This window comes from Gymnogyps californianus, chromosome 27 (assembly GCF_018139145.2).
Source record: "Gymnogyps californianus isolate 813 chromosome 27, ASM1813914v2, whole genome shotgun sequence".
Classification (NCBI taxonomy): Eukaryota; Metazoa; Chordata; class Aves; order Accipitriformes; family Cathartidae; genus Gymnogyps; species Gymnogyps californianus.
Genome location: NC_059497.1, coordinates 3074777 through 3102057, shown reverse-complemented (window position 1 = coordinate 3102057; position 27281 = coordinate 3074777). Strand labels below are relative to the sequence as shown.

At 43.1% G+C, this 27281-nt stretch overlaps 1 protein-coding gene across 1 annotated transcript; it reads right to left on the bottom strand.

Annotated features, from left to right (window-relative positions):
* Nucleotides 1-1041: 1041 nt before the first annotated feature.
* Nucleotides 1042-26969, bottom strand: DSTYK (dual serine/threonine and tyrosine protein kinase). Its single transcript, XM_050911334.1, has 13 exons — nt 26720-26969; nt 18662-19047; nt 11832-12495; nt 9062-9336; nt 8592-8675; nt 7239-7415; nt 6820-6949; nt 6410-6566; nt 5539-5671; nt 5237-5350; nt 4635-4749; nt 3373-3507; nt 1042-2361 (listed from the first exon to the last, which is right to left on the bottom strand). Exons 1-13 carry the CDS (start codon nt 26967-26969, stop codon nt 2174-2176), a joined length of 2808 nt encoding a protein of 935 aa, XP_050767291.1. The 3' UTR covers nt 1042-2173.
* Between the last annotated feature and the right edge of the window lie 312 nt (nt 26970-27281).

The following is a 27281-nucleotide window of genomic DNA, read 5'->3' as shown; positions in this document are numbered from 1 at the left end:
AAAAATGCAGAGAAGTAGCTGTACTGAGTTTGGGAAAACCTGCAGATCTACAATGCCGCACATGCAAAAAGACAAACCAAATGGAAACCAGACATCAAGGTAGCTACAAACAACAATAAAAATGCATCAGATAAGTGTCTGGAGATGGCTACACAGGAAAAGCTATACAAGACATTTCTGGAATTGCATATACAGAGATTTCAATTTTATTCATACATTTATTATTTACACAAGCTACCTCTATTAATTGCCAGAGACTGACCTTGACTCTCCTAGTTTTAAATAAGGTTACTAACCACCACACACAGTAGAACGGAGTTAATACTGTTAGTGTCATCGGTGGCATGAGTGTGCACCAAGGCAGTGAAACGCCTAATGATTCTACTTTGGAAAAGTATTCATTCTTCTGCGCATGTGGTTCTTGGTTGCTGCACTTTGAGCTGGAGCAGCTGGCGAGGCTGTATCTGTACAGAACCATACTGTTAATGCCATCACAGACCAGAAAAATGCCCACATGTGCAGGTAAGTAAAACAGTCTTTTTTTTATATAAAAAAAGCATTAATTCTGTTTATTGCACAAAGAAAGGAAGATTTAAACTAAACTAATACTGCAGGGTTATGTATCCCTTTCCTTTGTTCAAGCTGTTTAACAGGCAGACTATCGGTTGTAATTTTGCTGTATACTAGCCAATAAATTCTAGCAACAAGGTGCAGTAATTCCACATGCCTACACTACTTTGGACACAACATGCTAGCTTTCCTGGGAAACAAAGCCATTGCATGCCCATCCTCTGCAGCTGGGAGGAACAGTAAACCCAGGGAGAACTTGCCAACTCAGTATTTCCTCATGTAGTAAACAAGGTGCATTTTCTATTTCAGCCTCCACCCTGTAAGTATGTTACATTAAGATCAACCAATCTTGCCCCAGAAATGCAAAAGGCAAGGGGCAAGGATACTATTTTCAGAAGCAGCCCTCTTGGGAAGGGCGGCGGGACCACCCCAGCCCACACCTTCCTTGCGAAGGCTTCCCTCCCCCCCATTTTTTATTCTTTTCAATACAGCCAAATTAGAGATCCCAGAGTGAAACGATCAGATGAACGGACCCAGCCACAACACACAGCTACTGAAGAAGAATGAATGACCTATTTTCACTCGAGTATGCTCTCACCAAGCATGTGACTTTAAAAAAGCTGAAGAAACCTTATTTTTAAAAAAATATGTCTGTCATAGTTAGCACAATTTAAAACTGTCATTGCCTTTACAACTAATTCAAAAACCAAATTTAATTAAAATGAATTGGCATTTTCCCCATGGACAGTCATTAGTTGTAATGACTTTGTTTCGGTATTACAATATGTAATCTCTGAGCAGTCTTCCATTTTACCAGAAGACTGTAAAAGAAAGGTCAGGTTTCTTCAGACATTCAAATAACTATTATGAAGCAAAATTACCAGAAAAAGAGCTTGTTTACGGAAGTAAGAGGTGAAGGGTACATAAGAGATAAATAGCTTATAACTTGGGGTATTTGCACTGCAGTGGAACAGTAGATAAACCCCCTTAGGTAAAACATGGAAGCTTTGCTCCTGTCAATGTAAACATTTTGAGTGTTGCAAGAAGCTAATACAGATAGATGCTCTTAGCTTCTGAACGCTTTCTAGCCTAGAGCCTCTGCTTTCTCTTTCCTCTCCAACCGCACTGTAATTGGTGCCAATCGATAAGTGATTGGGATAGTTACGTGTGGACCGAAGGCCGCCTAGGACCATCAGTTAATGGAAAGAGTTTTTACTTTACTGAGTAAAGACTGTCGTGATCAACTCCTGGCAACACAGACGCTACCTGAAACACACAAGATGCTTTTCTTTGATTGGTGTTTGTGTGGGATTGGCAAAAAATCCCTTTTAGTTCAAGGGCGTGGATTTTCTTTCTTGTTTGCACAACTCCATAATAAAAGCTGCAGCGGGGTAACTAGCATCAATGGGGTGTACCAGGGCAGATTTCGCTGGCCGCTATTCAAGATGGAACATCCCCAAGGTCTCACCTCTATGAGCAATCTTCTGGTTGCTATTACCTGTCCCACTCATGTTAGCCACAAAGAGCTACATCTGAAGAAGCCATCTGCAGAGTTAGGGGTTCAGAATTCTCCCACGATTAAAAATTCTTCTGTGCTTCCTTTTCAAGTAGAGTCATCCAACCCTTTATTTGGGTGCTCAGAGCTTGACTTGCAGAGCCTGTCCATGATCCCCTGCAGCATAGGTTGAACAATCCCCAAGAGAGGGCGCTGGGAGGAGTCTCCATCCCAGCAGGCTTCCATCAGCTGCCAGCATTCCTCATCAAACACCGGAAGACGCTCCGGGCGAACTCCTGGAAAATGGAGGGGGACCTGGTTACCGTCAGTACACCTCAAATCGGAGAGCAGCTTTGTCTGATGCTCATTGCTTTGGTGCAGGCTGAAGTGACCAAAGTGGACGGCCTGGGGTCTAATGCTCTTGATAAAGGCGTACATTTCAGCACTGCTGCTGAGACATCGTTGGGAACATTGCTGAAGTCACTCAGGAGACCATGCACACTTCCAGAGGATGGCCAACACATTCAGTTTCACTGGAGCCTCCTCTTTGCAGCTATTTGGGAGCAAAATTAATACCCTCCCCTCTAAGAAAAAAAGTCCCCCCCACCCCACCTGCTCGTAATGGTGCCTTTGGGAGCAAGTTCAACATGAGAACAAGCAGTGAGTGCAGCCTTCTGACCAAATACAAGACTCACTCATCTGAGTTAATCTTTTTCACATGAGAAGGGGAGAGATTATACGGACAGGAACTAAGGACACAAAGTAGTAAAGCATTCTGATACCATGACGCAGCACGAAGGATTAAGCTACCACAAAACATAGTACTACACTAAACCTACACAAGCATAAGAGTAAGTTTACATTTTGGGGAACAACTATTGCAGCATGTTTTACTCAACACCCCGCTTCCTTAGCATGCTGCATATTAAGCATTTGAATGTACAGATCACCATGGCCTCGAGAAATTGCAAGGGATTAAACATTCTTTAGGGGATCATGCCTGGCTGGTTCTGGGGTCTGGTTTACATCATAAGTGTTGTACTACTTCGCATGGTTGAAGCGGTGTGCTAGCACAGTTCCTATGACACTATGGCAAAGAGGTGGTTAACTGAAAGCCTTTTTTTATCCCTGCTAATTTTAGTTAGACTTTCAGTAGATAAGTGTTACTCTTTAGCCTGTCAATGAAGCAATACAACTCGTATTTTTACCTTTCAGTTACAAGAGGATAAAAATAGATTTCCTCATCTCCTCAAATTTTACTCAAGCATAAAGTATCAACCAATAGAGTTCAAATAAGCCATTTATACCTCTTCTAACATTGTTCCAAAGATGATCTTTGCTTGCACATCTCTCGAAAGCCTCTGGTAACTTCACATGTCCCGAACAAATGTACCAAAACAGAATGCCAAATGCGTAAACATCCACTGAGTTATCGTACTTTCCTGTGACAAAAATACATTTGATCAGCAGGGCAAACATCATCTTCATCCCTGGAAACTGAGCAGTCTGAGAACTAATTTCAGTGTTCCAGTTCCTCAAATTAAAACCACAACTTCATTGCCAGAAGGCAAGACTTGCGTGAAGCCTAGTAACACATCAGGAGTCATTGCCAAAGGTGGAGGGATAAAAGTTAAGACCTTCCAATTCTCAGAGGATTTATACACTTAACCTGTACCAGCAGCTCCCAAGCTGAGGTTCACGGACCACTGCAGGTGCTCAGTGTATTTCAGACTTAAACACCAATATTTGTAAGACTATCAGCTCAGTTTGGCTCTGCTGCTAGTCCAGGAGTCTGACGGAGCTAACATCAGCCTCTCAGTCCAGAGTTTCGCAATTACTCATTTATAGCAAGTTCACCCACTGAACAGGAAAAGATTGAGCACACTAAGTGCGTAAGGGCTAAGCCAAGGCTCACCTCTAAGGTCAAGGTCTAGCCTGCTAGTCATGAGTATTTCACTGTTAGTAGTAAGAATCACCTGAGTAAGATTTTCTAAATTAAACACAAATAGGGTTGCTTCAATTTGATTGCAATCTTGTCAAAGCAGGGACAGCATATCAGAATCCTTTTGGTCTATCTGAGAAGTGTGGTATGGACCTCTAAGCACTACTGTAAGATGCTTGCTCAGGAAAAAAGCTTAGAGGGAGTGCCTGCCAGAAGCACAATGCATAGTGAATTTGAACACACTCCACATGTTAGTAACAGCTTGGAAATTCTTTACAGGGGATCATTTCTGAAGTATTTGCCTATGAAAGCCAAATATTTCCAGCTTCCTAATAACTAATAATTTCACTTTCCAATTGCAAAAGTATTAATCACTTCAGCAAAGCTTATGAATCCCACAGTTCTCTTTCAAGTAAGCAAAGATTTAAGACTGGCACTTAAAATACAGGAAAAATACATAGCATGCATTGTAAGCAGGCAGTCTTCTGTTTTTTGGTTTTGTTTTGTGTTTAGGTTTTTTTATTTATTGTTTTTCCCTCATAAGCAAGCTGAGATATTAATTCAAAGTAATGCCCTTCAAAATTCAAGCCAGAGCAGGACAGTAGTGGATTCAATCAACGAGCATACCTGTAAAGAGCTCAGGAGCCATATGAATGGGTGTGCCTACAATACTGCCAGACATCATGGCTTCTGGTTTGCAGAACCCCAAGTCAGTGATTTTGGCTCGATTCTTTTTGTCAAGCTGTAGAAGAATTCATACACAGGCAGCTGGTAACCATACTTCTCAGTTTTAGTATTGCTTTTTAATATTACGGTTTTAAACTACGTTTACATTTGAAGGGTTGGGCATTTGTTCTTAAGTAAGCTTCTCTGATTACTTGGCTGCTCTTGGACATTTACCCAGTTAAGGTCAGTAACAAGACATGCCTTCACTTGCCTTCTACATAAAGGGTGTGGTTGGGATTTAACAGAACCAGGAACTGGAAGTCCTACTTGTAGCTCAAGCTCTCTACCTTCAAGAGAAGTCACTCTACAGCTCCCTTTCCCCTAGGCTTTCTGCCTGAAAATGAGTTAGGGAAACCTCACTGCAAGGCTAGTTGTGGCTAACAATACAAGTTAAAAGATCCTGTATGAAGAAAGCTATTACTTCCCTTATATTATGCTTCTCCCTCCCACTAAAAGCACCTCATAAGACTTCAGGATTAGCCAGATACAAAAGCTTTCCTTACCAAGACATTTTTAAGTTTGATATCCCGGTGCACAAGTCCCTGACTGTGAAGATAACGGATTCCTTCAACTACATCCAAGGCAATCTGTAATCGTGTTTCTAATTCTAGCCCAGCCTGAAGAATAAACAAACACAGATTTAATTCCTCAAGTGGAAGTTACTTTTGCTTACTCTTATTTGCCTAAACCACTGAAAACTAAGCAATTTAGCTTTGTTTTACAGATTAATAGATACTTAGGTGTGGATTTTTTTAATGTATATATAAAAAATGTATATACACGTACACACATGGATTGTTGTTACCTTTAGTCCTGTATAGAGGTCTCTGTGCAACCGTTCCATTATCAGTAAGACGGCAATGCTGGAGCCTCCTCCATAGCCATAATCTATCACAGAACCATGGAGATGTACGAGCCGCTCATGTGTCTGCAGAGACCTAGAGAAAGTTCAGCACAGAAAGCTGGTCATTTTTATACCTTTCCCTCCACCCCAGGCCAAGCCTCACCTGGTAAAGAAAAATGCCCAATAGCTGCAGCTTTAGTACAATAGTAAGATACACCTATACCACGTGCCGTACAGTAAAAATTCACAGCACCCCACAGTTCTGAGGACCGTAACAACATACAGCTGTCTGATCCAATTAAACTCAAGAAAGCCCATTAAAGGTTATAGTACCAAAGAAATACTGTATTATTTCAGCTGTCTGTACTGCAGCACCTGCCTGCAGCTGTTTACTGAAAACGAGCTCAGTTTTCTGCAGTGTAGACCCATCATTTTCTTTTGTGATTTCAGAGAGGACAAAGACAGATTAGGAAAGGAGGGATGATTCAACACCAAAAATGAGTGGAGAAGAGCTGTTTGCTCTCATACTCTATTAATTCTAATTTACTCTGCAAAATAGCAAGCATTTGAATAGTGTAGACACCAGAGAATCAGATTAAGACAGGAAGGAGCACGTCTGCCTTCCATTCTGTGCCTGTTACATTTTTGCAGTGGCAACGACAAGCTGTCTTGCCTTTGCTAAAAATGACAGCGTAGCATTTCATGAGGTCAAGTCACTGATTGCAGAGTAGAACTATAGCAAGCGAGGTTCTGCCTATGCAAATAGCATTTGTTTCCAGCAGTGAAGTTAAGGAGATCCGTGTGGAATGAGAAAAGCACTTATGATACACACCTCATATAGTGAAACTCAAGTGCAAGGTCATTCCAGTGCTTCTCATCTGGAGGAACAACAGATTTCAGCGCACATGGGAAATGCCCTCCCCAGCTGTCACACAGATAGACCACGCCATACTGTCCTCGGCCCAGCTCACGGCCCAACTTGGGTTTGCCTGTAAGGCACAACATCCATTTAGTCAGACATTAAAACATGTTTATTTCTTCCCCTACACTATCAGGCTGGCAGCCCAGAGCTTTTCACGGCCAGCAGCTGCACAATTCAAGGTACTCGGTATGTGTCAGATGGAGGCTCACTGAAGCAGCTGAGTGAAAAGCAAAACACCCCTCCTACTCCTTTACACCCACCGACTGCTTCAGCAGGAGGGAGCAGAAGGTAATACAGAGAACATCAAGCACAATGCTCACCATGTAACAGCACATCCTGGAGGGACCTGCTCTCCAGCGAGAGTCGTGCTAGCCGAGGAGCGTGATCCTTCCGCACCTTCAGCCACAGGTCTTCTGTTTTCTCCAGCCTGCCAGAATGGCCATCTTCTAACTATAAGAGATATCACATATACACTGTGATCCTGCCTGGCTTGAAGCCCTAGCGTAATGAGGTTGAGGGTCCTTGCACGACTGAGTGGAGATCCTACTTAAAGCATGCCCAGTTTAAAAATAGGACCTTGTATTAGGGCACTCGCATCAGCTCTGCCACCTCTGCCTACAGAATGGCAGCATTAACTGCACAAGCTGCTCTTTTAGCTATCTCCGCAATTAAAAATCCTCTTTCCATAAGCAGCAATGTACAAAACAAGACTGCTTTCTTAACAGCTCCACACGCTCACCTGTCGCAGAGAAGCTGCAAAAGCCTCATGGGAACTGTTTAGCCTGGTCCGGAACTGGCTGCAAATGCTCTTGGCTAACTTGGATGCACTGAGGCTCTCGATAGCATCCTGAGCAACTTTCCTCTTCCAGTCACTGGTGATGGCAGGTGGGCTGACCCATGTAATCCGCTGGATTATCTAGTAAAACAGGAATCAGAATTAAGGCACTAGCACAAAAAAAAAGCAAAGGGTCAGTCGATTTACTCAGACTGCTTAGATGACTGTGCATTATTGCAAGGTATCTGCACTTAGAATTGGGCTACATAATTACCTTACAGTAACTACTAACAATTTAGAGGTATTGATGACAATATTGTTGTACATGCACACTAAATAAGAGATTTGATTTTTCTGAATATCTGCTCAGTTCATTCCTACAAGCCAACCATCCTTTCACATCTGACCAAGAACATACATAGCTAGACAGCCACCACTCAGAAAACCACACAGTTGTGGTGCAGCTTGTAGGCTGAAAGAACAGGCAGCATAAGCAGTAACCCAGAAACTCAGGAAGAGAGATGTTCCTAAACTGGTGAAAGCTACAACAAAGCAGCTTTCTGCTGGACGGACACAGTGTCAAGGTACGGAAATGCTAGGTGTCGGTACGCACCACTTCCCTTAAACTGCTGGGTGATTAAGATGCCCTGCCCCACCCTCTATTAGAAGCCACAGAAATCCAGCCGCTGCACACCCAGTCTGGATCCTTCTCCCAGGCTGAAGGAGGACTCTGAAGGTTTGCTGCCCCTCAGTCTGCACTGCACCTATTTGGGAAAAACTCATATTCCTCTCACCCATCCATACACGGAATCTCAAGAGAGAGAAGGCAGTAAAGGTCATCAACAGCTCAGAGCAGGCACTTCAGGAAGATGAATGCTTTAACAGACAGAAATTTAAAACAAAAGCCTGAGGAAACCTGGGCTGCTCTGGAGGGAGAAGAGTGAATTGACCTGAATCCAGATACATTGCAAAACAAACAAAAAAAAAACCCACGAGGAACCCCCAAACCCAAATAAACCACCAGTTACCCAAAACATAAACAGCAAGAGTTTCAAAATGCTGATCATCATTCCTTTGCTGTTTCAGAACAGAAAGAAAACACTAAAGACGTATTTGCTTTAAATTAAATATTAGCATCCCCAGGAATAAACTATACACACAGCCTTAGCACTGAGTGGGGAAGCAACAGCTTTCCAATGCATGTGCCCAGAGTCAAAATTCAGAGAGCAGCTGTGAGTATTCACATTATTCTTTGCTCCAAAAACATTTCACTATACAGTGACACGTACTAGAAATAAATGATAAAGATGCCCATACCTGTTTGATCTGTTCCCACAGCATCCTGGTTACGGTTGAGCCAGAGTGGAAAGTGACTTCAACATGATAGGCTGCATTTAGTATCTGGAAAGCAGGGGAAACATGAAAGTATGGGAACTTTGCAAGCTATAGGCACTATACAATTTGCTAGACCTTCTGAAAATGAAAACATGGACACTATATGGGATACTCCATGATTCACTTGGTTCAATTCATTTATTGTATTAAGCTCATAGGCGTTTCTAGGCTGTAATCTGATTACTATATACAGATTTAGGAAAGGTGAGTACTAGGCCTTTAAGTGACTGTTCCCCAGTTTTAGCACCTCCCTTAATGATACCAGACCCACACATGCTCCAGAGCTGTGTTCCTCTAATTTCACTGAGCATCTCAGTCTCCTACCACTCTTGTTGCATCAGGATAAAGACAATCATTAAGAATATTCTAGACAGCCATTTAAGCCACCATACCTGTTTGAGATAATTGCTTGTGATGTGTACAGAAACATCCTTTGACTTCTCCAAACTCCTTGCAGGATGTACTGAAACCTCCCAAGACTCCTCCAGGCTCTTCAGACATCTCTCCAGAGTCCCTACAAAGCTCTCTCGCAGATAGTCCACTGAACTAATTAACTTGTTGGCAACTGCTTGGTTTAATCGAGAAATAATCAGTTCCTGAATTTGCTTAATACAACACTTTATGTCCTTGGAACTAACAGGTTCCCCATTCTCAGGAATTATGATATCTGCACAAAAGAAAAGAAAGAGTCATCTTTTGTATTCAACGTATCAGTGTTGCAACAATGGCTACTGAGAGCCGCTTTGAGTGTTTTGCAAAGGAGCTACAGCACAGCCCCAGTCCAGCCAGCTTCTGCTCCAAACGCTCTTTTGCTATTTTGCCCCTTCAGAGGTTCATTACTTTAGACCCAGATGATATAAACTGAAGCCAACAGTGTTTCTAAGTCATACAAAACAAACTCATGAGCAACAGAAGAACACATATACTGACTATTGCAAAGGATTACATTTTTGCCGGTCTGCATGTCTAATGCTACAATGCCAGTTTTACATGAGGTCCCAAACCAATCCTACAGATCTTGAGTAACTTGGTATTCTGCGATAGAAAGTATGAAAGCATTAGAGTAGCTCCAGGAATGCACACCTGATTACTCCAGATTCAGGGAAGCTAAAAATCACATCTGACCAAGGGGGAAAATATTCTGATGTTTGCTTCCATTCACTGGTGTTCAGTCACAGGATACTCAACTCTAACACCTGATAGACTCTATACAAGCATTCTGTAGCTACTACAGGTTTACAGTGGTACAGTGATGACAAGTCAACTATCATCTCAAAAATTAAAGGGCAGAAGCACAAAGCTATCTTTCTAGAGAAGTACGGATCAGGAAATTCTTCCAGGCCATGCTGCAATCCATAAGCACTGCTGGATGTTGAATGTTACGAAGAAAGTGATATAACAGCCACACCACTTACATGAAATGTTTTTCCTGGTACCTTGAAAAGGTTGATTACCACTTGGTATTTTTAAACAAACACTGAGCAATCACTGCTTACGCACTGTAACCACTCTCAGCAATACTACATTACTACCAGGAGCGGAAGACCTTGTCTCTGGATTTTGGCCAACAACAGTCTAGCCTACTTAAAACAAATCCAGTGATCAGCAGATGGCATTAGCTCCTCAAAACAACACCTTCCTTCTTTTAGGATACTACTTCAAATACTGATAGCCAACAAGATGCTACACTCTAAGTGACATTTGTTGTGCAAATAAACATATACACATATTTACTGCAGGTGTTTTATCTTGTGCTGCCCCTAAACACACTCTGCACATACAGAATCCTGAACTCAGGCACCGCAGTGCTCCAGCTCTTTACAGAGTGGGACAGACAGAATACAGGAATTATTATTACCTGTCCAGATAATGGAGCAATAGCAGCCCTAAGCAGGTAGAATTAACACACTCACTATACTGTTAGCATATGCTAGTTTGTTGGGGGTTTTTGCAGCATGCAAATAGGTTATGTTGCAATTAAAACAAGCTCTTTATGAGGACTATATTTTGTATGGGCACTACAAAGCAAACATTTCAAGAAACAGGAAAGATTTTATCCATTTCCCACCTGCAGAAGCAAAAAGATTCAGATCCTAACCTGCAGGATTAAACATAATCCATCATTTCTCCTCTTCGTCCCAGGAGATAACACTCCAGTTTGAAATTGGGAGGAAGTCAGTGAAGACAAACAAAATTATCTAGAGTTTTGGCCTCTCTCATGCCTCAGAAGAGCACTCAATTCACAAAAAATAATTTCTTCTAAACCAATAGCCTAGAGTTATTTCTGATTTTATTTTAAAGAGAAAAATCTCTCCCCATCAGCCCAGTAAACTGCATTTCCTTAGAACAGAAATGACTGTTACGGTAAACCTCTACTTAGCAATCAGAGAAGAGAGCTGTGGAGTATCAACCTACAAATCTTCACTTTGATGTTCATGACAGACCACGTATTCCTGCAGACAAAATTTGGATAGCCTCTCACCCTTCGCAGTTTACACATCACTCTGTATGCTTCCAGCTTATGTGTTCCTGGAAGTTCTGGTACTAGAAGATGTAGTGAAAATTCTCTCATTTCCCAAAAACACACACTAAATGCCAAGCGTAGGCCTTAGAGCACAATGTGTTGTGTTGATTTTTAAAAGGAAAACCTTACCTACCCAGAAGGATTTCATTTTAGGAGGGCCTATACCCAAAAGTCTTGTGCAAACCTCTCAGACAAAGAAATCAAGCAGAAAGTACAAATCAAGCCTTCACCACTAAAACTCAAACAGCTTTTTTTCTTAGGACAGATTTATTCCCAAGTCTCAACACATCCACTGAGGCAAAGCTGAGAGAGTTATCTTCTTCTTCAGCAGAACAGGGAATTAAAGCAAAGTAGTAAAATACCCTAACCCAGAACTGTGCAGCAAGCTCTGGGGGAAAAAAGTCTGATTTATAAGAAAGCAAGACTTAATACGTTCAGGCCTCTTGTTTAAGGACAGTGCTTTTTACCCAGGAGATACTACAGAAAAATCCTTTGTGTATTAGTTCTGAATTTTCTTGCAAAGTCCCTTGTCTAGACTGCCATTTAACCATCCCTTAGCAGACAACAAATATTACTCCACCGCTCTCCTTTAAAGCCCCTAACCTCTTCATTCCCATTACTCTCCTGCCAGTAGTTACCTTTGAATTCCATATTAGCAGCATCCTCCAAAAGCTCCTCTTTCATATTGCTAAGAGTCTCTATGATCATGTCCTTCATCTCCTCTTGTTTGCGGTTGGCAATGTTCATCAGAGACTCATAGAGCTCGTTCTCCTTCTTGCGGGTATACTCCAGCCTCTTGGGGGTGATTTGCAGGTCTCGCTGCATGTCGAAAGCCTGATTGATGAAGATGTTCAGGCAGCGGCAGTGCACCTCATTTAAACTGGTAGCTGCTTCCACGAGATGCTTCTGAAGCACCTGCCTGGAAAAAGTGCTTAGGAGACGGAGCTTCTCAAACTGTTCCACCAGCATGCTTTGGGCATCGGCATCAGGACCAGGTGCCCCACAGCTGCAGTGGTTGGTACTCAGGTACTCCAAGTCCATCAGCTGGCAGTGAAGGGAGGACTTTTCGTTATCAGTTTTTTTGGGAGAGATCAGGTCAACCCCCGACTCTGGCACTTTGAAGAAGAAAATGGGCAAAGAGAATTTCTCTTTGATTTCGCGCAGTTCATTCTCATCTGATGAAGAAAGTTCAGCCTCGCTGATGGCAAAGATGACAACAGGCAAGACTTGGTTCACGTACTCTCCCAAGGTGGCTTCAGCAGACTGGAATCCACGACATGGTGCTACCACAACGTCCACTTCCTAGCAAGTGAGGAAGTAAAAAGTGAGGTTTGTACAGATCCTTTTAAGAACTGATAGATGCAAATATGCACTGTAATTCATTCACAAAGTGCAAAACCAGAAGCATTCAAACCCTTTAGAACAGTTATGGAGTCTCACATACAGCATCATGCTTTAGTATATAGCCTATCTGCAAGGCTGATGACAGCCCTCTCGCAGGGGTGCAGCCAGACATGAATTAGTGCCCATTGACTCCAAAACTCTTATTTTGTAACAAGTGCCTTTGAGTTTTAGCCTAGTTCAGAACAAAACTGAGAACAAGTTTCCCAGGTAAGCGCTATTGCAGAACAGCTGTCATTCTTTAGCTTATAGCTGCCCCATTTTGCAGCAACCTCTCCCACTGATGTTTACCAGATCCGCAGCTCTTTGAGGAGATATCCATGCTGTCAGTTTTTAGTGTAGCTTCCAATGGTAGAAAGCACTACATTAGCCACTACTACCAAGACAAAGGCAGCACAATAACCGATTCCAAAGAGTTCACAGCCAAAGGACAGACAAGGAGGAACAGACGGTTGTGACAAACTTAGTTATGACTTTCTTCAAATCCAACCAAAAGCCAAGAGATGTATTTTATTTACTTATTTTCTTACTGCACAGAGTTTCACTGCTTTGGTCATATGCTCCTGCTGACATCACTTCTTACTAACCCTATTAAAAAGGGCCAGTTCTGAAACCTGCTTCCTTCCCTTCCAAGGAAGGGGATGAGATTCACCTTTGCATATGCAAGAACAGTGGTAGAATTGCATATATCACTCTACTAAAATAAGGAAAGAAAATGTCAAAGGCTTTGAACTGAAGAGAGAATTTAAGTGCTATCTTCCCGACTCATAACAGGGGGCAATAATTAAGAATTCTGCAATCATTTTTCTCCACCAGAAAAACGAAAGACTTGACCACACCTCCCGACTGCTCTTAGAGCTAAGAGCAAGTCATTACTGCCACAGCACTCCCCGGCGCTGAACTCAAACCTGTCTGATGCACAGGAGGTTGAGCAGAATGGGATGTGCAGTGCTGCAATATTCACCAGGATGGATGACTCACACCAGCGACTGTAAACAAAGGAGGAAGCCAGTGCTGTCTCTAGGAGACAGGGAGAAAACCAACACAACCGAACACAGCATGAGCAACTGGTCCTTCTGTTTCCATAGAGGCCTCTCAGGCTTTTCCAAAGAACATTAGCAACATTTCTTGCCCACCCTTTTTTTTTTTTTCTTTTAAATATCCTACAGAAGTTTAAGCACTGTCTATGCAGCTTCATACTATTGGGGATCAAGTCTTCCTATATGGGGAATACCTATGACTCACACTGGATTCCTAAGATTTTTAAGCTGGTTCTCACAAGGTCACACCGCTATAAACACACTTGAACACTTCTGACAGAGCTGTAAGCATGAAATTGCTGTCAAGTAACTTCATTCCTATTTTCCTTAACTAAAAGGCCCTTTTTAAAATATCAAAGCCTCCCACTTAGCAATCTGAACATCAGGTATGCAAATATCAGAGTTACAGCTCTTCCACTTAAAATACAACACAGAGGTGCTGTCAACAGCAATACAAAAAAGACAGTTTAAAGAGGATACCATGCAGATGCACTATGTACTCATCTATGGATTCAGACTTGCAATGCCAGGATGACCACTGCATCCCATATCCCAGAACAAAAATTAAAATCAAGGATCAAGTAGGTCTTGACCTACAATAAGACAAGTGGAGTCTCACTAAATGCATTCAGGGACCACTGAAGTGTGCCATTTTACTAAGTCAACAGATAATTCCTCATTTCCAAATCAGTTAAAAGCATTTATTTGCTACTTCCCAAGAGGACCCTGTCCTATTTTGCTAGGCTTCGGGCAGTTTAATCACTGTTTGCTTAGTTAACTGAGGTGCTGAAAAGCTAACCCAATTTAGTCAGATTTTTACCCAAACTCCTACCAAGCAGATTATGATTGAAGGCCCAGCTCAGTCTTTCTAAGCCAATTTGAATACTCTGCCTTCCAAGAATAGTCTGTGAATCACTGAAGTCTGACACTTACTGCATTTATTACATATGTGAGCTAATTTCATTGCCTCCCTATTAATCTGAGGTACATATATACCCCTAGAGTCTACTTAGAACTTTTTTTTTTTCCACACACACTCCCCTCCAATTTTGCTGAAACCTTGCCAGTTTATTCTGTTTCCATGGGGATCTGAGTCAGAAGTTCAGTAACTCTTAATCTAGAGAGAATCCCAGGTAAGAAAACTGAACTACACCTCTGGTCTCCAGCAAACACTGCTGTCCTTTACAGAACGTAATTGCTTTGATTTTGTGCAATGACTCTGAACCCCACTTCATCAGGGAATTTCGTTTTACCTTTCCTGGAAGGACCAGCCCAACAAAGCCTGAGAGATGCACACACTCACGAAACAGCCTGAGAAGCAATGATCTTTTTCTGACCATGAACTCTTCCTCTGTAAAAGATATATCACTAAGTGAGCAAAACTAGAAATAGAGAACAGGTTTCACATGGGTAGAAGAATAATGTCATGGTGCTGGCATTTTCAGTATCTTCTACCCTCAGTTATGCCAGCATAAAGGGACAGATGAAGACGAATTCAGGTATTTGATGCTGGTACGTGGCAGGAGCACCTCAGCATACCCCAAAGTAAACTGATGCTACGTGGAAGGAAGAGTGTCTCAGCCAATATGAAAGCTTTTCAGTTTTCTGTATTAACACCACAATCAAACACATTAAAAATACTCTCAAGAATGAGATCAGGGCATATTCTTCCAAGTTTTAAGCAGGATGTACATTAAAATAACCACCCAATAGGTGCTTAACCACATTCTTTGCTACTTGTAGCAATTACTAATTCATATGACTTGAATCACTGCTATAGTACCTGAAGAAATGCAACAATAAACCCAAACCAATTCTTCTGTTAGAGCTCATAGAACCAGCTTGTATTTCTTCATTCATTTTCCAGCTTTGTCAGAGCAGCTGAAAATTTTTCTTTCCCTACAAGCCCTGGCTAAACCTTTTCAGCCCGAGACTCGAAGTTGCATGAAGCACAAAGCAAGACAAAGGCATGAAAAAGGAAGCTTTCAGCCCTGTTAACCTCTTCCCATTCAGCTGTACCATCCAGACAAAAAACGACGCTTCAGAGAAGTCCGTTTCGGCTTCCAGGCACAACTGATAAGATTTAGGGAAAGAGCCAACTGTTTATTCCCACTATAAATCTAATAATCTGTCTGGCTAGATGGATTATTCCCCATGACCTAGATACATTCCTGTGCACAGTGATCCCCAAGGAATAGAGCAGCTTTGCCAAAATTTTTCCTCCCCTGATATTTTACGTTTAAAATAACTAAGTTCACATACCTATTAGTGCAAGGTAGTGTTCTCACAGCAGCCGACCCATGCAAATGAAATTTTTGGCTCCTTCCTCCCCACCCCCTTTTCTGTGAAACAAGTTTTGATTAAGACATCCTTCAGTAACACAGAAAAGCAAGCATGGTCCCATCCTGGATATCAGACTAAAGAAAAACAACTCAGGGTGCTCCACTGGCAGTTCAATATTTAAAAGTGGTATATTCTACACTTGGATTGAGTTTATCTCCAGGTAAAAAAAGTAGTTTAGTTAATATTTGGATACTGTTAACTTACAAATAACCTAGCCTTTCTTTACTGGAGTAATGGCTAATGAGTTTGGATTTAGCAAACAAGTATCTGTACCAAGAAGCATGATTCAGCATTAAGTGCCTGCACAAAACAGCAGCATGTAATCTAGGTGCCCAAGCCAGCCTGTGCAATTAAGTCTCTTGGTAAGAGATGCTTAGGCCTGAAAAGCTGCACAGCATTCTCCAGGTCCTGAAGTCACTGACAGCTCCTTCGATGGCAGGCTACTGGTAGGTAAGTGTCCTCACTATGCGGAATGAATGTGATTTCAAACAGAAATCCACAAAGAAATTCTCATTTCCGATAACTGTTCAAGTCCACAATAAGGACCCGCAAATGTTTCTTCAAACACTAGTAAGGTGTCTGAATATCTAGACTGTAAGGTGTCTGAATATCTAGACTGTAAGGTTATCATGAAACACAGTACTACTTATAAGCACTCTGCTGTTGGGAAAACACACACAGATGAAAATACAGGGATTCTAGGTAACAGGTGGGGTAAAATTCAGATTGATTTCCCTCCCCCTCTGCCAAAAGGTGCTGAGCTCCTCCAAATTACTTGGTTCCTGGGCAAATCTAAATCCTTAAGATCTGTACTGAATATCATGTTATCATCAAGCATGCAACTGTCATTAGACTCCTAGATTTGTTTCACAAGTTAGGAAGAAGCAGAAGTTCCTTCAGAGTAGTTCTGCAGACATGCAACTTTGGATAGTGTCCAAAAAACCTCATCCATTATTGCTCCAGATATATATTCCACTAGTTACAGAAGTAGTCTCCATGACTAGCAGATATTTACTTAAAAAACTTTGTTGTCTTGGTGTATACTGAGCAGAGCTGGAGAACGCACATTAGCTGGAAGGGTAGAAAAAACCACGGGTCCCTCAACAGGAGGTCAGACTCCTGTAATTCAACAGGAAGCTATCCCTAGCCCAATTACCTGCTAAAATGAATTATGTTCTCCTATCAGCCTTAAAAAAATTTTGTTCTTCCTTTAGCCCCTCGAATTCATGTAAGGAATCCTTTGAATTTATCTGAAGCTAGCTGTGATTCACCCTCCCTCTCCTTCTATTGGAAGAGCTTTTCATTTCACCAACCCTTTTCAAATTAATCTGACTAGCTGTTTTCATCTAAGTGTCCTAAATATAACCAAAGCCAGACAGAGAGATCTTTGTCACTCACATGAGAAATCTGAAAGAGGGTTGTAAACTGCAGTGTGTCTAAACTGGCCCATATAAAAATGTAACCAAGTAAAATAAATGTAAAGCTAAATACTCTTTTATGCATAGCAAGGCAGGATTTTACAAGCAGAAGATCCAGAACAGGCATTTACTTTGCAGCACCAGCAGCTGATCTGGTGCTCTTCGGGAAAGCAGTGGATGCCTCACATGCAGTTTATACAAACATGGCACTTCTGTTCTCTTTCAGTGGGTACTGGAAGCCACAAACACACTACAACATAGCATTGACTCAGCTGATCTCACTAGGATAGGCTGAAATTTAGCTACAGACTGGATTTGTAAAGCATATTTCAAAGTGATGAAGATAGAGTGGGTCTTCATTTTCTGCCTATTTACAATCATGTCTCGATTCATATGTCCAGAAAAAAATTACCTTGCTATTTTACTGTTCAACTATGAAGCTCATACTCTAACTCTGTGACAACAGATCATATTCTTTGCACTTAAGCAATTTAAGAATTAATTATCTATTCCACAAATTCAACTGCCAAACACAATGCTCCAGAAGTATTATACTGCAATAACAAAGGCTCGACATAAGATATGAAATGCAATGAAAGCTTATGGAAGCTATAAAAAGCTATGAAATACAACCCTCACCTTTAACAATATTTGCTAAACACCAAACTGCAACATTGGCAGGACAGGAACACGTTTTACAGACAATTAAAAGGAAAGTCACAAAGAAAGATACTAACAACATTAGAAACAGCACTGAGAAGAGAGTCCCACCTTGTTCTTAACATCTTCAATTTCCATTGACACCACAGAAATGTAAAAAGCCACCCTCTCAAATGAAGTCAGGTCATTTTATCAGCTGTTGGAATCAAGAAGCTTTTTTCTGACAACAAGCTCCTCAGGACAGAGATTAAAAAGTACATGTCCTTGTACAACAGCTTCTAGCTACTATCAGACAGCAAAGCTAACTCTGAGCGACCTTAAAACTGGAGTAAAATTCTAGAAGACACTTGGAGTTACATGTGAGTAAGCTTGGCTTCTGAGATGGATGGAAACATTAGAGGAATAATAATGCTAAGAGTCAACATTGAAACAAAAGCACACAAGCATAGACAGTGATGTCCAATTAAAATCCTAACACCAGATTTCCAGCTTCTCTTTAATTAAAAAAATTCCTATGCTTGAGAGTTTACACCATTAGCTTCATTAAGGACTATAAATGTTACATCTTAAGTTCACTACAACAATGGCACATGGACACCTAGTTACCTTTAGTAGTGAGTATGGCAGCATGACCTCCAGCTCCGCTATCCGGTGAGCAGGATCTTCACTGTCCCCATGAATTTCTAAGTCCTCCTCTGGTATCGTGTCCCAGTGCCCTCGGTGGGCTGCCATCATATGGACCAGTTCATACTGCTCAGGCAGCGCTAGGCTAATCCGTGTTTGTGTCCCATGTGTGAAACGGATCCGTCGCCTCTTACAATTCTCCTCATTGCTGATTTTAGTGGTAGGGAGCAGCTTCTCACCCAGCAGTATGTTGAGTAACTGGCATTTGGCATTACAGTTCTGGCCAAGAATGAGAAGGCAAGGGTGCCAGCTCACAGTCCGCTGGAGATGCTCTTCCTCATGGCGAGGGAAGGAAATGAAATTCTGCCCTAAAATTGAGGACAAACTGCATTAGAACAGGTTGGCTGAACAATAAGTCTCGTATCTCTAAGCCAGCTGAATGCAAAAGTTCAGACATCACTGCCCCACAGCCCGCCAAGAAACCCACATAGCACCAGGAATTTGCTTATGTATCCTGAAACTAGTGTCAGCAATTCAGTGTTTCTACTGCACCAACACAGAGGTCCACAGTAGGTTGATTCTCACAAAGCCATTAAGACAATTTGTTACTGTTCTCCCCACCTATTTCACTGGAAAGTGTTTACACAGAGCTCTCTTCAGCAGGTTCGTGGAAGACTAAGGGTAAGCCCTAAAAGTCAAGAGGAAACAGTTGTCAAGGTTGAAACAAAGAAAGAGCTAATTTTGCCTTGGGTTGGAACAGTGTTTCACCTTGCTCCAGAGTTCAAGGAGGCCCAATGGGTTACTAAGGCTAAAACTTCCCAAGTTTTGATGGCTTGGCTATACAGAACATTCCTGTCACATATCAGAAATAAATGCAATCAACTATGAATTGGTGACAGTTCCACCCACACACTTAAAAATGTCAAATACTTTGCATCTACTAAATCCCAAGAGCATTACTGCACAAGCTTGTTGACCAGAGTCGAGGATCATTGACATCAAAGCACCAAAGCCTCCTTTCTAGCCTCAAGGAAAGGCATTCTTGCAAAATTGCTTCTCTACATGAAACAGATGACAAGACCAAGTTTGCTCAGACATGGTAGCAGAACTAAGAGCCTCTGCCAGCAATTCCCTATGACAGAAATACAATCACAGCATCTAAAGAAACTGTCACGCTTTCACCAGCCTGGGTAGAGATGAGCCCAAGGGAAGACACTCTTTGCTAGCACCCAGAAGGTTCCTAGTGCAGTCTAAAACACAGTAAGAAACTGCTTCACCCCTTGGATCGCACTAACAGTACACATCTTTCCTAATCTGTATAGTTGAACTAAACAGGCACAGTTTGCCAGATATTCTTATTAATTTTAAGAACAACATTTAAGCTGCAAAAGGAAATTACTCAACACCTGTATCTTCTTCAGATGTAATCACTCTCCTTACCCATCTTCCATCTGAAGCATCAGTTGTACCATCCCACTAACCAGGCCCTTTGAATTCTTAGTCCACGATGCTGCAACTCCTTGCATTTGCCTTACTACATTAATTCAGTCTCAGTACTGAATTTAGCTTCTGTATTCTTCTACAAGTCCTAAATACAGCTTTTCCCACGCTCAGTCATCCAAGCTGAAGTCTAAGAAGCTTTGTGTTACCTTATGCATAGCAACAGAATAATTCTGGTAGTACAAAAAAATGGATACAAACAAATTCCCCATCTGCTGCACTTCAGCACAATCCCCGCAAGTACAAACCAGCTAGTGTTCCACCACAGCCAGAGAGCTAGCCCATGTTCCCAGATCTGAAGGCAGATGGCACCCAAGAATGAAATGGCAAATGGAGACACCAGCCCCCAAAAAACTTGCCAGATCTGAAAGCTATAAACCAGTGCGATTGCCCTGCTATCAGGCAAACTGACAAGAACGACAGTTTAAAGATAGACTCAAATACAATACAGCAGCAAAGCACCAGCAGGGATTTTGTAGGGGAAGGTCCTGTTTCAGCAGGGCTATTAAAATTCTTTTAATGAGTCATGTTCTGGCATCCAAAATTGTTTCAGCATCTCAAGCCCCAAGAAAAGACGATACTCTCATATACCAAGATATTCCTCAACACTACCAACCAAATTAAAGATAACATACAACAGCTATTCTAGTCCTCATTCTGATAGCATTCCATTCCCCTATTTTAATTAAAATCATCCAAATTGGGAGCAACACCATGTGTAGTTGGTTGTGTCTTAGACCCAGTTTAAGGATTCTTTAACATCTTGCCTAACATTTACCTTTCCTTCAAATCTGCAGTCTGGAAATAGGACTGCTGGAGGAGTTCTCTCCATCAGAGGAGTCCTTCCATCCCTCACAACACTAAGGGGAAACCCTCTCTGTGCCTCAACAAGCCCCTCTCCTGCACCTCTGCCCCACACAGCCCCAGATGCTGACCCTCATAAACCAACAGTTTGGAAAAGGTTAAGGGAGACATCACTTCTTGAAGTGTGACTCTTCATAACTGTTTCTTAAACAAGCCTTTCAAGACCCACAACCATAGCAGAGTGGCCACATCAAGTGACTGAAGGGCAGAATCTGGCTAGCAGCTCACAAAAGATAAAAATCAGCAAAACCCCACAAATAGCACATTTAAGCCTTTATCTACAAGATAAAGAATTTCTTTGATCTGGTTACAGCTATTGAAAATTCAACTGGAATTCAGGCTCGCTCTTCAGCTACCAAGCATGAAAAAAGCAATTCAGAAGGGGCCGTACAGGCCGTGAAGCCTTCTCTGCACAGGCTTTTGAAAAGAAAAGAAGAGGCAGATTGCACCCTCTCCTCATTCTGGGTGGCCTCTGTATTTACGGGTACTTAATGCCAGCACAAAATGATTGAAATACAGCGGCTTAGCTGAAATTACTGAAGCACGGAATGGATATATAAATACTACATCTTTAAAACACCTTTCATCTTTTCATGCACACAATCTCCCTGTGATCAGCATTTATTCAACAAGTTTACTATGAGCGGTATCAGTAACAAAGCATTATGTTTAACATTATGTCACACTACGATATTCCAAGTATGTGAAGTACAAACCTGGAACCAGCACCAAAAGTAAGATTCAGCTGTATCACAACTAACCTAGTACACCATCAAGGCACCCAAGTCATGGCAGTGGTTTCAACCCTGCGTATATCTGTCACTGGGTATCTTACAGTAACCTCAAGGTCTCAAACCTGAAGCAAGCTGCACAGCAATGGAGCTCATATTGCTTGTATTCTGCTCTGCAGAAAGTATATTACTATTTCTGCACATCAGAACAAGACACGGGTAAAAACACTCATACAGTACTTAATAGGTGATGCCACTAATCTGAACATGAAGAATTCAAGTTGGGAGGAATATGACCTCCTGTGGTACCTAACAAAAAGTAGATTTAGAACTTGCTTACTGAAGATATGTAGCAATATTCCCATCTCCATGTGAGCAGCTCCTGTTTGTGACAGGACTTTTGACAAAGATTTTAGCTGGTGCTACATACTGTATCCAAATACTGTATCATTTGGAGACATGTGATAAACACTTCAAAAAAAATGGCTGCAGGGGGAGTCCTTAAGCGCGTGCATCCTGTTAAGCTCCTTTTGATGAAAGGAGGCCTGTCCAAGAACAAGGACAGCTCTCACCAAGACTCATCTCAAAATTCAGTCAAACACTTGGCAGAAGAATCATAGGTTGAATTTATGGAATCTACAGAAGCCCTAAGCATTTACTCATCCCCTTTTCAAGGAAGGCCAACTACACTGCCGGTCTCATTTGTCTTTCTATTCTATTTTCATTAATACATGCGGACAACAGTGCCTAAATAAGGCCAGACCCTCACGCTCCTTATTGCAAATACTGATATCTTTCATGGGAATCCTTACATTTCTGTGGTGCTGGCTATGACTTGCAGCATGCTTTGACCACTACAAGACTTATGATTAACACAGTTACATAAACCAAGTTTTAGTTCCACTCCACCACACATCTATCAGCACAGTGGTGTTATTTCCAGAAGAACACGGGCAACTAATCAACGTACCAACATAGGCAGTTCCTACGGGAGCAGCTGTTATAACGTTAGCAGCTCCCATGGTCTGCAGAACCAAGCTCATCTTCTGCTTAACTTGAAGCTTGTTAGCAAGTGCCTCCTCCCATCTACCTGAGGAGTTGTTTCACAAGTACCCTCCCGACCACCTCTCCACACACTATCTAGTCTTAAAACCCATCTTCTTATGTTGACATACCTAACAGCACAATAGGAGTCCTAACCTTTTGAGGATCACAGCGATACAGGCAGAGCAGTCACATTTTAACCAGGATATATACCCTCAGTCAATATAGAATCAGGATGAAAACCCTTCCAAACCCTCCAGTTAATACATTCACCCCTTACGAAATACATTTATGTATGGAGTCATTAGGCTACCAAGCCTAGGGCTTTCCCCTCTGCACACACTCATTAAGATAACACCACAGCTGCTGACCAAAACTCTGGAGATGCTGTGGATATCTGTACAAGAGGTACAGCTCAGTTTACAGAAATTTCTGAAATAAGGCAAAAGAAATATTAAAAAAACCCTCACTTTCCTAGGTCAAAGAGTTCAAATTATTTCAAGCACAGAATGAAGAAAACAACTATAATTAGTAGAAAGCAGGGTTGCTGGTTTTTTTCTTAGTATGTTTACATATTTTAGCAAAATCTGCTACTGAGTCCCTAATTAAGATGATCTTTTTACAGAAAGTCAGTACAAAACACAGTAGCTAACAGCACCAGGAATAAAAAGCTGTCAGACCTGCACAGGCTAAAACTACAGGATTGTCATAGTACTTGAACAAATCATTCTTAAAAGCCTATTCATGACAAAGCAGACCTAGAGAACAGACAATATTTTGTTGAATGCTTCAGAAATGCAGACAGTACAAACAACACTTCCTCCCTCTCCTCAAACAGTAGCTGTAAGGCAATTGTTTTTTCTGTTGAATTTATTTTGCTTCTCTTACTATGAGGAGTAAGTCCTGGTACTAAGGCCACAGAGGGAACATTTGGTCAATGACAATCCTTTACTGACGAATATTGCCTGTCATCGTCCTAAGCAGAGAGGGGTGGGATGTAAAAGCAAGTACACATTTGCTCCTTCAAGTACCCAACCCTGACTGACACAGCTTACCTGAAAGGTCGGTGGCTACTACTCAGCTTAGCAGACACTTAGGTCTAGTTTTGAGCAGAGTAACCCAGGCTGTGCTTTAGGTTGTTTGAGTTGTGTTGATTCAAAGGGCAGCTACCTTTCTATGTTGTTACACTAGCTTCACAGGTGTCTCAAAAGCAAACCCCTTCACATTTGTTTTGTTTCCAAGGCATCTAAATTTACTTTCACAGTTTATTTTTCCCACTTCAACCATAGGCAGTAAGTGTCCTGGCCATTTCACTTCCCAGTTCCTTTGTATTTCACAAAACATTAGCGTTCACGCCTTAACACACTGCAGAGCACTGCAAAAGTCTGCAGAACTGTTCGGTCAAAATTCCTCTTACTTTTGACCCACTTGTAGGGCAGATTCTAGGAAAAAGTGGTTCTGAAGTCAGTGAGAACTATGCTCCTTAAACCCTCTGACACTTAAAATAATCTCGCCATGTTAGTCAGGGGAAAAAAGCTTTATTACCAGCCACTAAGTTTCAGAGAGTACTGGAAATGTACAATGCAATTAAAATTGTACAGAAACAAGAAGCTCTGTCCAAAGGTGGTTATTCAGGCACAAAGGTAATAAGCAATACCAAGGCTATGGGTTTCAGGCAAAGGCTTGTGTCTTCCCATATCTTAAAAAAATAATAATCATTGGTTCACAGTTATTTTGCAGTTGACTCATTTCAGAAAACTGCCAGCCTCCATTATTTTACCAAGTCCCGCTCTTCATCCTCTCCTTTCCTCTTTCCACACTCCCTCAAGACTGCCACCATGACTTCCCACCTTCGAACAGGGAGCAGGTTTATTATCTTGACCTGCGCCCCACCGGGAACATGTCACCACTTCACCAGTTTGAAAACTACTGATTCAAGTTTTATTTTTAAGAAAGTAAATGTTATACAACCTCTGCAGTCTGAAATCCTGAACCAAAAGTCTACACTGTTATTACTGTTTGCATGAACAAGCTCTAAAGCAGTCAGCCTTTCCTTGAAGCCCTGATACTTAAGGGCCAGTTAGTAACACATTCAGCAGTAAAGTCAAACTGGGTCAAGGTAGGTATTTGAAAAAAAGAACGTTATAAACGCTCTGTATTAGAAACAACAGGCAGGATATCTGGTGAAATCTGTATCCTACACCAGGAATATTTAATTAATGATGCATCCACACCTACAAAGCCCTAGAAGCAGACTTGCAAAGATGCAATTGCTATTTGACTAGCAATGTTTTACAAGAAGTAACCAAACAGAAGAGCAACTCCAGTGGAGCGCTACCATTCAAACAGCATTGAGACCCACAGAAAACGAGTGAAAGCAACAAGTTCCAACTCCTTGGAAGTCACAGAAAGATGTAAACAAACATTTTTATGGAACTATTCACTTCTATCCTGACAGTTTACATGGATGTGGTGGGTTGACCTTGGCTGGACACCAGGCACCCACCAAGCTGCTCTTTCACTCCCCTCCTCAGCAGGCAGGGGTGGGGGGAGAAAATAAGATGGAAAAAAACCTTGTGGGTCAAGACAAAGGCAGTTTAATAAAGCAAAAGCAAAGGCCGCACGCAGAAGCAAAGGAAAACAAAAGATTTATTCTCTACTTCCCATCAGCAGGCGATGTCCAGCCACTTCCCAGGAGGTAGGGCTTCAGTACGTGTAACGGTTGCTCCAGAAGACAAAAGTCGTAATAACAAATGCCCCCACACACACACCTCCTTTCTCCTAGCTTTTATTGCTGAGCAGACGTCATATGGTATGGAATATTGCTTCGGTCAGTTTGGGCCAGCTGTCCTGGCTACGTCCCCTCCCAAAATCTTGCCCAGCCCCAGGCTGCTGGTGAGGGGGGAATGTTGGAGAGACAGCCTTGATGCTGTGCGAGCACTGCTCGGCAGTAGCCAAAACCCTGGTGTGTTATCCACACCGTTCTAGCTGCCAGTACAGAGCACAGCACAGCGACGGCTGCTATGGGGAAAACGAACTCCATCTCAGCCAGACCCAATACAGTGGAACACTACTTTTTTTTTTTTTTTTTTAACACAGACTGACAGGAGAGCTCAACAACACTTCAATTTTCAAATCAGAATGGTAAGCATAAGACAAGCATGGACAAGTAGCCAACAGAGATGACTCATGAGCCGTTTGGAAACGAATAAAGAAGATCTTTATAAATATTTCATGTCACGCTAAACTGTTCTCACAAGACAGTCTTATGGAAAGATGAAGTTCCGCACATGGCAGGAGGGCTCCCACCAGCAGCAATGTTTGTCAACAGTGACAGATGAGGATAAAGCTGATGAATGAAGCTCGGCACTATTCCCACGGACCTCCACAACAAACACGCTGCGAGGCACACCAACCCCACAAGCCACCCACTCTCGTGCTGCATCTTCCTAACCCATAAGGGGGGCTGGGAGCTGCAGGGGGGGTTAGGAAGATGGCAGAAGGGGCAGAGGGGCCCATCTCCCCAACAGCCCCCACCCCCGGCCTGCTCGCTTCACCCCACAAAGCCTTTCACACACCCAAGGCACCCCAGCTCTCCACATGCACCCCACCTCACAGCCCATCTAACCCCCCCATTACAGACCCTACAGCCCCCCAGCAGCACCCACTCCCTCAGCTGCACCCTTCACTCCCCACAGCCCACCCACCGCCTCCCACCTGCACCCCAACCCTCACAAGCACCCAGCCCACCCCGTCGCTGCCCACACCTCACCCCACAGGCCCCCTCACCCCCAGAGCCCCCGTTTATCCCAACAGCCCGCCTCCATTTCCCTCCACACCCTAAACACAGGCCTCCCCGCCCGCCGCAGGCCCTGCCCGACTTCCCCCGTCCCTCTCTCACCGCCGGGCGCGGGGCCGTCCCGGGGGGCCCCGTCCCCAGCCCCGGCGAGGAGGCCCTCGCCAGCCGCCGCCGAGGCGAAGGAGTGCCCCTGGGAGTACTTGACGTCGCGGAAGAACTTCTTGGTCTCGCGCAGGTTGTGCTGAAGCCGCGCCAGGTGCCGGTTGTAGTGGCCGAAGGAGCGGCACAGTTCGCGGATCACCCCGCCGCCCCCGCCGGGACCCCGCCACGAAAGGGCCCCTTCGCCCTCCATGTCCTCCGGGTCCGTTCCGCTATCCCCTCCCCACCGCGGGGGACACTCGGCCCCTGCCAGGCTGCCGCTCCCGGCCTCTCCGCCCTCCCGGAGGGAACGGCGCACCCCCGGCGGCCGGGCTTTCCTCGTCTCTCCCCCCCCCACCCCTCCCGCCTCCCCTACCCCCGCCGCCGCCTTCCTCCTCAGGGGCAGCGCCTCAGCAAGCCGCGCTGCGTGCTGCGCGGAACCTTTATCGGGGCGCCGCGGGGCAAAGGGGGAGGAGGCCGGGCGGACCCCGGGAGCGAGGCATGCCGGGAGCTGTAGTTCACCCCC